This window comes from Dryas octopetala, chromosome 2 (assembly GCF_963921425.1).
Source record: "Dryas octopetala chromosome 2, drDryOcto1.1, whole genome shotgun sequence".
Classification (NCBI taxonomy): Eukaryota; Viridiplantae; Streptophyta; class Magnoliopsida; order Rosales; family Rosaceae; genus Dryas; species Dryas octopetala.
The window spans coordinates 25,653,711-25,664,038 of NC_141367.1; the positions used below are offsets into that span (position 1 = coordinate 25,653,711).

Sequence of the window (10,328 nt, forward strand, 5' to 3'; positions counted from 1 at the left end):
ACAGCAATACCAAACTGGCACTGTTGATGCTGAAAAATGGTAAAGCAGTCAACGTCGAGTCAAACCGCGTGGACCCGTTGACCCACCACTGAGTGGATGACACGTCGAAGTAGGGTAGGAACAGGTAGCTGGGTTCGACTAGTGAATAATGGAGAGAAAATGATATCCAATGCACCCTGCGCAAGTACACAAAAGTGAGCGGGAATGGCACCGGTGTGGTACCGGCCAAAGCTCCTCCGACACTCACGTCAGTGTTCAGAGAATCTGTGAGCAGAGTGAGTGAATAGTATAATAATTATTGAGTTGTCCCTTTGTGACAAGAAAGTACCTCTTTTATAGTACTTTTGGAAGAGTGTCAACCAATCCGGTGATGACACGTGTCCCTTGTAATGAATCGCACTATAAGAGCGCCACATGTCACCTGTCTTGAGGATCTGAGTGAGTTGACACGGGTTGGGGCTCAGGAGGCTTGAGCTTGGGAGGCTGGAATCTAGGAGGTCAGGACCTAGGGGGCCGGAGCCTATGAGGCTGGAGCATAGGAGGTCAAGGCCTAGGAGGCCGGAGCCTAGGAAGTCAGGGGCTAGGAGATCGGGAAGGGCTTAGCCTTTAGGCCTAGGAAGTCGATGCCTAGAGGGGCTTAGCTTTTGGGCCTAGACCCAAACGACATGTTGTTAAGCCTTGTGTGACTTGTCGTTATGCCCAGATGATTCATCATACGAACAGGCACTTAGACACTCAATTATAGGAGGTATTTCAACTGCATCTATCATCTACAAAATCATTCGAAAATATACTTCATCTAAAATTTAAATTGAAAAAATAAAATTTTCTTCATCTTTTCTTTTTTTACCCCTCTCCATTTCCCACTCTCTCCACCCAACCCTCTCAACCTAGCCCCTCCTGACCCCACCCCCAAAAAAGGAAAAAATGAAGAAAAATTCATTTTTTTTCAATTTATATTTTAAATGATGTATGTTTTTTAACGATTTTGTAGATTATGGATGCAGTTGAAATAACCCCTTTAATTTAGTGTCTAAATTGAACTTTAGCCAAAACTTTTCATGCAATATTGTTTTCTTTTTAATTATGAAAAAAGGGCAGTTGGGAATTTGCATAAATTTGGCGGTAAGATATATATTAATTTTTATTGAAGTTAATTTGTAGACTTATTAAAAAAGAAATAGCTGAGAGCCTGAGAGAGAAAATTACTGCGGCGACGCCAAACCCAGAACCAGGAGCCCAGCTATTGTAAAACGAAACATCCGCCATAAATGATAAAACCCTAGTGAAACCCACAAGCTCATTTTGTTTCGCGACTCCGAGTTAATAAGTCGCCAGCCGAGACGACTCGGCGAAATGTACGGATCCGATACGGTCCCCGAGTATTTGGAGCGAACCGCTTTCAGAACGGCGGAGAAGAAGTACAAGCTGTATTACGAAGACACTTTGAACTTCTCCAAAAAGTAATTCTTTCTCCCAACTATTTCGCGATTTCGATTCCAATTCGTGGTAACCAAACATGTAATTTCGATTTCTCAGGAAAAAGCAGCCTAAACTGGTGGATTTATCAGAGGTATTGGATTTCAAGTCCATTCTAGAATTGTACAATCAGAACGCTGAGCTTCCACCTGGAATCGTTCCCATTCCATGTGGTTTCGATCGCCCTGTCTTCTGCTTAGAAAATCGCACAGGTATCAATCTACTCTTTTCATTCATTTTCACTATTTTGCCATGAAATTGTTTTATATAATTGATCAATTTTGATGGTTAACCAAAGTATTTATATTTGTGAGGTTGCAATTTATATTCACATACTATAATAAATTTTTTGGTTAAACATTATTCTTAAAAAATTAAGCTATTAAGTTGTGAGTCAATTGTTGTGTTTGTTATAAACTTATAACATATATTTCCTTTTTGAAACTATTCAGGATTTTATTTCATTCCTGGAGCACTGAGTATAGAGGAACAATGCCAATGGATAAAGGAGAGTTTAACCAGCTTCCCCCAACCTCCTAATAGAACAAATCACAATGCATTTTACGGGCCTATAAATGATTTATTTAGTGCGGCAAACGAGAGGAAAGTTTTGGTTGCAGAAGGGAGTTCAAATTCTGAATGCAATCCTTCTGTCAGCAATGGAGATGCTCTTGAATGGAAGTTCTTTGAGGAACATGAATTGTCTTCAAAAGGAAACTCGTGCAAATCAGTTTCAGCTTCAGTTCTATTGCGGAAATTGCGTTGGAGCACCCTTGGCCTGCAATTTGACTGGTCCAAGGTACGTGTTAATTCATTTTTCTAATTGAAAGCATATTAACCATTTTCACTAAATAAGGATTGCACGTCACCTGCAATCCCCACCGATTTGGGTGGGAAACAATTTAAGGTTGTTCCACTGACCTCTGTATTGAATGATTTTTCTCATGTGCTTGAGTTTTTTTTTTTTTTTTTTTAATAAACAGGAACTAACATTTTCAATCTAAAAATAATTGCTACCCTCGTAAGCAATGCATAGTATCTATTGGTAAATTAGTATGCACTAAGACTCTGCTTCATGCACTCAAGTTGAATCACAACATGTGTCTAACCTGATAAGCCATCCAATTCAGTTACTCATGATTCAAATTCAAACTTCAGATCAGTTGCTCATGGTTTAATTTCAAATGCTTTGTAGTTTGTTACTGGTGTTTATTTGTAACAGATAGAGATAAGTGTTGTTCATCCTTTGTATTCAAACTCGTACCTGACACACTATAAATAAGATATACTGCAGCATCTCAAGTTGAGGCTTTCAATTATATCTTTGTAACTTTATGGTATCAGAGCTCCAAAACATCCAACGATTTTAACGATCCTTTGTCTTTGTGACTTTATAACCGATGTTATGTTCACAATGCAGCGGAACTATGACGTCTCTCTCCCACATAAGAAGATCCCTGATACACTATGTCAATTGGCTAAAAGACTGGCAGCACCTGCTATGCCTCTGGGTGAGGAATTCCAGCCTGAAGCTGCAATAGTGAACTACTTTGGGCTAGGTATTACTAGGACAAAATTGTATATATTAGAATATTGTAACCACCAATTTAAATGTTCCTTTTTTGGTTCGAAAGTTTATACAATCTAGGATTTATATTTGCTCTGGTTTTCTGTTTGTTTTTTTTTTTTTTGGTCTAGGCGATATGCTTGGGGGCCACCTTGATGACATGGAAGCTGATTGGAGTAAGCCTATCGTAAGCATGAGGTATCTTGGCATGCCATTTAATTTTTGTTTATTGGTCATGGTTGTTTGTCAAGAAAAAAGAATAGAAAATTGAGATTAAACATCTACTTAGGAACTGAAATATCTTTCACTTTCCTCAGTTTAGGCTGCAAAGCAATTTTCCTTTTGGGAGGAAAGGTTAGACAGGATCCTCCGCTAGCAATGTTCCTTCGAAGTGGTGATGTTGTACTTATGGCTGGGGAAGCAAGGGAATGCTTTCATGGTAAGTGCGAACCTTCAGCTCTTGCACTTGCACTTAACTAACTCTACTCGGCCTTAATCCTGCCTGCTTTCTTTTGATGAATAGTAGTTTGACTATCCCATTTTCCAGAAACACATACTGTAGTTTTGATATGATAAGTAATTCCCAGAGTCTATTGTTTTTACATCCTCATAAGAGAGATCTGCTCTGCTTTCTTGTATTGCAGGCGTGCCTCGGATTTTCACAGACAGAGAAAATGCTGAAATTGTGCCTCTTGAGCAGAAGTTCTCACATGAGGATGATTTTAATTTTTTAGAATACATCCAAACTTCAAGAATCAACATCAACATCAGACAAGTATACTGAGATTATTATTCTTTTTCATCCAAATTTAGATTGCATTTTGGATTCGATGAAAGGAAGTTTTGGTAATACAGAATTGTTAGAGATGGTTCTACACAAGGACATGAGGGAGAGCTATGTAACAACAATGGTGTGGCACCCATGAATGTCGAGCTTGTTACAAGTTAAATGCAGAAAAAAAGAAAAACAAAGAACGGAAAGATGAATGGAACTAGCATTGGTGAGAAAGGACTTTTGCCAGATATTTTATTGAGGAATTGAATCTAACTAGTGCGAATAGATATTCTTTGACAGTTTGATTTAACTGGGGATGTTATTTTGGTAAAATTCATACCTGATGCTTGGGATGTGCAAGTCCAATTTTCTCACAACTCAATTTTTGTAATCTGGTCGGAGGTTATGAGAAAGCTAATGGATGTTTTATCAGTTGATTATCGTATATATCAAACTGTATTCTACATTTTATTTTAACCGAAACAGACTAAACAGAGACTACAGAGTTCAATTACAGAAAATCCTGTGTCTCTCGCTCAGTCGCTCTCTCCCAAGTGTGTTGATTAACGTCTTTAATAGTTATGGAATAATGTTGTTTGCACAATTTTATGTGCTAATGCAGATAAAACTATCCCATAATCTTACCTCTATTGTTGATTTTGAATTTAAAAGAAAAATGGACCTGGTATTAATGGACAGTTGGTTTTCAAATTACTGTAGGAACTATAAGAGTGAAACTGATAAAACTTAACAGACATGTGTTAAAGAAGACGATCATCAGTCATGGTTTAAAGCCATAAAAAGTCGAGCAATTAAATTCTAAGAAAACAAAAAAAAAAAGGCTTTAGATGTTGAGAGTGGGATTTGAACCCACGCCCTTTCGGACCAGAACCTTAATCTGGCGCCTTAGACCAACTCGGCCATCTCAACGCGTTGATACAATCATTTCCGAAATTGTTTATATTAATTTTTGTTGATAAAAACACAACCATATGAATGCAAGAGCCTGCGGTGATTACCAAATTACAAATACAATACTGATGAGAGATGAATGAGTTCTCTGATTGGGCGGCGCTGAAAAATGAAAAACGATTGCCGTTGAAAATTAAAACAAGTAAATATATAGCCGACAGTTGTTCTCTTTGGATTGTTAATTTGTTGGAAAGTAGACAACTTTGGCTCTGTCCAACAAGTTGGTACTGCTGAATAGCCTGAATGAATAAAAAAAGAGATTGACTTTACAACTGCGTTCGAGTAATGTATAAAAAGTCTCAAAAAGATATCTTTATTGTTTGTCTCCAACACTTGGAATGTCATAATTAATTCTAATTACAACATTGATTCTTTATACCTATATGATTTTGTAATTAGGGTTTGATGAAGGTGATTCGACGAGCAAATCCAACTTTGTCTACAAAGTCACATTGAGACTGGAAATTATATAGGAAAGTTGACCTGAAACCAAAGAGCACATAAAGCTAAAGACCTTTTAGATAGTTTTCAAAGGGAGTCAAGCGACTCGAATGCTTAAATTAGTATTTGAAGATTAAAAATGTCATGTCTAGAATGAAGTTTGTCATTCTCAAGTCCTAAACTCTACACTTACACAAGGGGATATTTCTGTTGGAAAAAAATAGCTTCACTTATCAAACCATGTCATTTTATGATTTATGGCATTTTACCTTTGTTGTTAGGAATAATCCTGAAAGACTAAATAGTGACTAGTGATCAAAACTCACAAGGTATCTCATAATCTACAAAGAAGAAACATCCCATTTTGTAAGAAAAATATGGTGAAAATATCAAATCTGTTATCCACTTGGGAGATATTTTTACCAATTGATGAAACTCAATTCAATTCAAAAATCAAAACCATTAATCAACATCACCCACAGGTGACAAAGCTCAAACATGTAAGATGTACAACAGTACAAGAAAGAGTCACACAAAGAGTAGAAGAAAGAAAAACCAAAGTAAAAACAAACACGTCCGCTAAAATCCAAATCGCCAACCCCTTAAAAGCCAGCCAAGCACACACGCGTCTACGTGTTCATTTCGATGACCACTTTATATTCACACAATTCTAAATAAATATAACGCGAAAAAATAATAATAAAAATCTTCGTTACTCTCATTATCTCTCTATCTCCCTCTCTACACCTTTCGCTTCTTCCTCTGCTCGTTATCTCAATTTTCTCACACATTCAGAAATGGGCGGTCCGATTGTGTTGACCCAGCTGGCCACGGGTCTGAGCGTGCTGGCCGGGGCGGTCCTCGTCAAATCGGTCATGGACCAGAAGCCCATGGCCGGCCCGTTTCCGAGGTGTCCCAGTTGCAATGGCACGGGCCGGGTCACGTGCCTCTGCTCGCGCTGGTCGGATGGCGATGTCGGGTGTCGGACATGTGCCGGCTCGGGACGGACTTTCTGTAGCAGCTGCGGTGGGTCCGGCACCGGTCGACCTCTCCCGGTTCAAATCTCCGTACGGCGTCCAAACCCCCCCTCGTAGCCGGTTCGGTTTTGCTTCTAGAAACTTATAGTTATACAAACTTTATCTCTCTCCTCTCATTTTTTTTTTTTTCAGAAAAAAAAAAAGATTAAAATTAAGTCATGTATTATATTAAGCTGATGTTTACTTTGAGAGGTGGAGAGGAGGTGGGAGTTCATTATGAGGCTGTAATGACATCACTTTTCTAATATAATTATGACTAAATTTCTGTTTAGTTTTTTTAAGTGTAATTTCTTATGAGGGTTCATTAAATTTCGTGGTTTTGATTACTTGTGTAAGTGAAGTTTAACTAGTAGTTGCTGCTTTGTTGCTTATATTTGCTCAATCTAACTCAGACCAATGGTGATTTTGAGTACCAACTTGTCCCCATCCTATATGTTTGAATATAATATGTGATTAGATTATTTTGGAGCGAACTTGCAGATAAAAGGAAAAAGAATTCTGTCAATCTTGCAAAAATGAAAGCTGGTATCATAAGAGCGTCAATTTCTAAATTTGCCATATGCCAGGCTTGCCAGCAATAGTTACTAGTTATAGTAATTGAGTTAGGTTTTCAATGCTACTTGAGTTATAGCTCATGAACGAGTGATTAAGTAGAAGAATTTTAATGAAATAAAAGAGCTGAATTGATACATCCGCCATCCAAATTACTTAAGAATTTTGAAATAAGCGAGCTGAATTGATATGTGTCCACTGTTCAAATTACTATGTATTCGAGTATCGTCTAAATTACTTTCTATTATGAATTTATGATTGAATTAAAAACAAAATTAATAAAATAAGCGAGCTGAATTGATACATCCACCGTCCAAACCATCCAAATTACTTTCTATTTCCACGTTTTGACTAAACGATTGAGAATCAAAGGTGATGATGCCAAGATTATTGAACGGATGAACAAAGTGGGATTAAGATTAGTTGTTGTCTTGTGGAATAGGAAAAATCTGTTTTATTCATCATTTTACATTATAAGTAAGATTAGCAATAAGCTTTGCCTCAATTCCATATGTTTTAAGACCTAAAAGATTATTTGTAAACCAACTCTTGATACTTAATCTGTGATCATGTTTTAAACTTCTGATTTATGTGTGCTAATTCTTATCAAAACGATCATCACATACTCTGCTCCTCCATGTTAATCATTGGTGATTTTGTATCACAATAATGGGTGCTTTCAGGTGACAAATTTTGTACGTAGTAAGCTGATTTCATACATATGGAATCCAGTCCAAAGAGATTTTTGTACACCAGAAGATCATTCTATAAAACAAACATTACAAGTTTTAGTCCTACAAATTTCCCTTGGAACAACACAGACATCCCTTAGCCCCTTCTTCAACACTTAAAACTTCCTCGGATTAATAATATGTGATCAGTGATCACCAATGTTGCCCCTTCTTCAACACTAAAAACTTCCCAATTAATTAGAATTCTCCCACTTTCCTCACTTGGGTGTGAAAGCCTGTTACAAACCATCACAATTAAATGTTAGTCTAATTAAGCAATTGCAAAGTATTTTATAGTCTTAGAAACATTCTCTGGTATGCACATATTTGTGACATGTTAGATTTTTTTGTATGTCAAAGGATGTCCATGCAATACTTACAGCAAAAATGGTGGCATGACCAGGATCAGCAAGGTGAGCAAAGAGGTTGTCAATGGGGCCAGTACCAGTGTAAATGTGTTGGAACCAAGCACCCATCACAGCCAACATAGCCAGCCTCCCATTCTTGATCTCCTTTGTCCTCAACTCCTTGATTTTCTCAGGAGACCCACTTCCCCATCCAAGTGGGTCGAACCAAAGCCCACCTGGGTACCCAACATCGGTCCCTGTGAGCTTGTTGTTGGGGAAGATCGGGTCGGTGTTAACGGATCCGGGCTTGAGGATGTCGGCCCATCTTCTGCCCTCGGCCCACCCAATCAAAACGAGCTCAACAATGAATAGGGTGGTTGTGTCTGTGAAGTACTCTTGCTCCCCAGCAGTGTACCATGAGGGAGTGTTTAGAATGCCGATCTTTGTCAAGAATTCTGGGATGAAGATACCAGCAGCACCCAACATTGCCCATCGGCAGTGTACAAGCTCTGCTTGCACGTTCCATCTCAGACTGTCAGGGTCAGATGCTGTTCAATATTGTAACAAGCATTATTACAATTTTCATCACCATTTACTCATACAACATTCATTTGAACATTTTGAGGGATATAATTGATTTTGACTTACAAAGACCAAGAGGATCAAAGCCAAAGTCTCCAGGGAGGCTGCACCATAATATAAACACTAAATTAAGAACTATAGCTATATTCTCTAACCAACAATCTAACATGTTACGTTGTTGTTGAACTGTTAATATTGACTTGTGTTTAAATGCGTCGTGTCAAATTTATAGCATAACAACATAAAGCTTTGTCTAAATGTCCGATTCTAAATTCACAATCTCACAACATAACACGTAGATATAAAACAGACCTTCCATCGAGCCATGGAGGAGGGGTGCTGCCTGGGAACCAAAGTGGCCTTTCAGGGTCAGCTGCTGCAGCACGAACTGTCAAAGATGCTGATCCGGTGGGTGCTGCAGTGATGTTTCTCACTCTCAGCTTCCTCCCACCAAAAAACGAAGCCTTTGTTGCTGCCAAACAAGACCCACCCTTCTGGGAGCTGCACCAATATATATGATTTATCTCTTAATTTCTTGCATTAAATACCAAATCATCCACTAACCCACCAAATATTTAGTCCAATACTTAATTAATCACATATTAAATAAACAATCAATGATCATAATCACATATCAAAGTTGCATTTAGTGGTTTGAAGACTTGCCTAGGAGAAGATATGGCAACAGCTGCAATGGCAGAAGAAGAAGCCCAGGCTGATGCCATTTTGAGGCTTTGACCAAACTAAGCTTTCTTTGGTGATCTGTAATCCTGTGCTGTAGAAGCAGTATGGGGTCGGTGTATGTAGCAATGGGAAAAGAGATATGCAACTCTCTCTGTTAATGTACGAGGGGGCTTATCTTAAGGGATAGGAGAGTGGTGTCCGATTGGCTTTTGGGCTGCCATGTGGCATATAGAATCTCATAGTGGGCCCCTTTAACCCCTCAAGGGCCTCAACCTCCAATTCTCGAGCTTACCTGGAATAATCACAAACTTGTGGTTCACATCCCAACCCCAAGTCACTGATATATCTAAGAACCGATTACAACCAATGAGGCCATGTTATAATGGGGCCATTCCCATCTCATATAGGGTAATGATTTTTTTTTTTTTTTTTATAATGTAAAAGATTCATGGGCTCCTTTGGACCACATATGGCATACCATGCTTAACATTTAATCAATTGCAACAATCTTCTTGTCTTGACACCTTCCACCACATAAAGCTCAGTTTAATCTATTTGGGCTAGGAAAGTGTTCAACCCAGCTACTCACCGTTAAATAATTTGGACCTGAAGTTCAAATAGTGGGCTGGGCCTTTTCAATTAGCAGAACGAAAGTCCAATTACAACTGCAGCTAGCTAGATCAATCCCAACCATTCACTGGATTGACTAGGATGCTCTGAGCCCAAACAACTAGCCCAGACAATGCAGGAGATCCTCAGATAAATTTGATTGTCCAATATTCCTTCCTTGATCATAATTCGTAAACGATTCATTTGCTACAAATATACACTGACAATATTTCATTTTAGTGAATTCTGACTCATTATAAACTTAATTTGTCACTTACAAATAAGATACAAATTATTTAGTGAGTAAACTCTCTATCGTTATTGAACTGTAAATGGCTTTACAATAATTAAATTTGCTCAATAATGGGATAGATAAAAACCATGCATTAGGGTTTACCGAGACATAATTATCCCAAATTTACTCCAAGTGAAAAAGCAACCGACCAGGAGATCTAGTTTGGTAGAATATATATGGGCCTTTTAAGGAAGCAAATGGTGGTTAGCTACTTAGCAGATCAATTTGTGTAACGTAATTAGTGATTGTCTGTTTGA

At 38.2% G+C, this 10,328-nt stretch overlaps 3 protein-coding genes and 1 non-coding gene across 5 annotated transcripts; 2 read left to right on the forward strand and 2 right to left on the reverse strand.

The window, feature by feature from the left end:
* The first annotated feature begins 1,210 nt into the window (after positions 1 to 1,210).
* LOC147294708 (oxidoreductase, 2OG-Fe(II) oxygenase family protein) lies at positions 1,211 to 4,299 on the forward strand. 2 transcript variants are annotated; one of them, XM_086233217.1, is made up of 7 exons: positions 1,211 to 1,463; positions 1,540 to 1,691; positions 1,932 to 2,278; positions 2,900 to 3,038; positions 3,178 to 3,244; positions 3,364 to 3,485; positions 3,691 to 4,299. In XM_086233217.1, the coding sequence occupies exons 1-7, from the start codon at positions 1,357 to 1,359 to the stop codon at positions 3,828 to 3,830; spliced, it is 1,074 nt and encodes a 357-aa protein (XP_086089343.1). In that variant the 5' UTR covers positions 1,211 to 1,356; the 3' UTR covers positions 3,831 to 4,299. The 2 variants fall into 2 exon arrangements, with proteins under 2 accessions (XP_086089343.1, XP_086089344.1); XM_086233218.1 differs by having other exon boundaries at positions 2,900 to 2,990.
* Positions 4,300 to 4,670: 371 nt separating this feature from the next.
* On the reverse strand, positions 4,671 to 4,751 carry TRNAL-AAG (transfer RNA leucine (anticodon AAG)). The gene has a single exon. It is a non-coding gene; the product is annotated as a tRNA-Leu (tRNA).
* Positions 4,752 to 5,929: 1,178 nt separating this feature from the next.
* On the forward strand, positions 5,930 to 6,542 carry LOC147294710 (chaperone protein dnaJ-like protein). The gene has a single exon (XM_086230850.1). It carries the CDS (start codon positions 6,032 to 6,034, stop codon positions 6,326 to 6,328), a length of 297 nt encoding a protein of 98 aa, XP_086086976.1. The 5' UTR covers positions 5,930 to 6,031; the 3' UTR covers positions 6,329 to 6,542.
* Positions 6,543 to 7,514: 972 nt separating this feature from the next.
* Positions 7,515 to 9,311, reverse strand: LHCA2 (photosystem I light harvesting complex protein). The gene is made up of 5 exons (XM_086230849.1): positions 9,150 to 9,311; positions 8,796 to 8,984; positions 8,550 to 8,587; positions 7,935 to 8,449; positions 7,515 to 7,790 (listed from the first exon to the last, which is right to left on the reverse strand). Exons 1-5 carry the CDS (start codon positions 9,206 to 9,208, stop codon positions 7,773 to 7,775), a joined length of 819 nt encoding a protein of 272 aa, XP_086086975.1. The 5' UTR covers positions 9,209 to 9,311; the 3' UTR covers positions 7,515 to 7,772.
* Positions 9,312 to 10,328: the final 1,017 nt, after the last annotated feature.

Excerpts from the sequence above, each read along its gene's own strand:
- LHCA2 (XM_086230849.1), bottom strand. The coding sequence starts at position 9,208 with ATGGCATCAGCCTGGGCTTCTTCTTCTGCCATTGCAGCTGTTGCCATA. Across the intron at positions 8,588-8,795 it reads CCTCCATGGCTCGATGGAAG|CCTCCCTGGAGACTTTGGCT; the intron begins GTCTGTTTTATA and ends ATTATGGTGCAG. Across the intron at positions 8,450-8,549 it reads CTTTGATCCTCTTGGTCTTT|CATCTGACCCTGACAGTCTG; the intron begins GTAAGTCAAAAT and ends AATATTGAACAG.
- LOC147294710 (XM_086230850.1), top strand. The coding sequence starts at position 6,032 with ATGGGCGGTCCGATTGTGTTGACCCAGCTGGCCACGGGTCTGAGCGTG.
- LOC147294708 (XM_086233217.1), top strand. The coding sequence starts at position 1,357 with ATGTACGGATCCGATACGGTCCCCGAGTATTTGGAGCGAACCGCTTTC. Across the intron at positions 2,279-2,899 it reads TGCAATTTGACTGGTCCAAG|CGGAACTATGACGTCTCTCT; the intron begins GTACGTGTTAAT and ends TTCACAATGCAG. Across the intron at positions 3,039-3,177 it reads AGTGAACTACTTTGGGCTAG|GCGATATGCTTGGGGGCCAC; the intron begins GTATTACTAGGA and ends TTTTTGGTCTAG.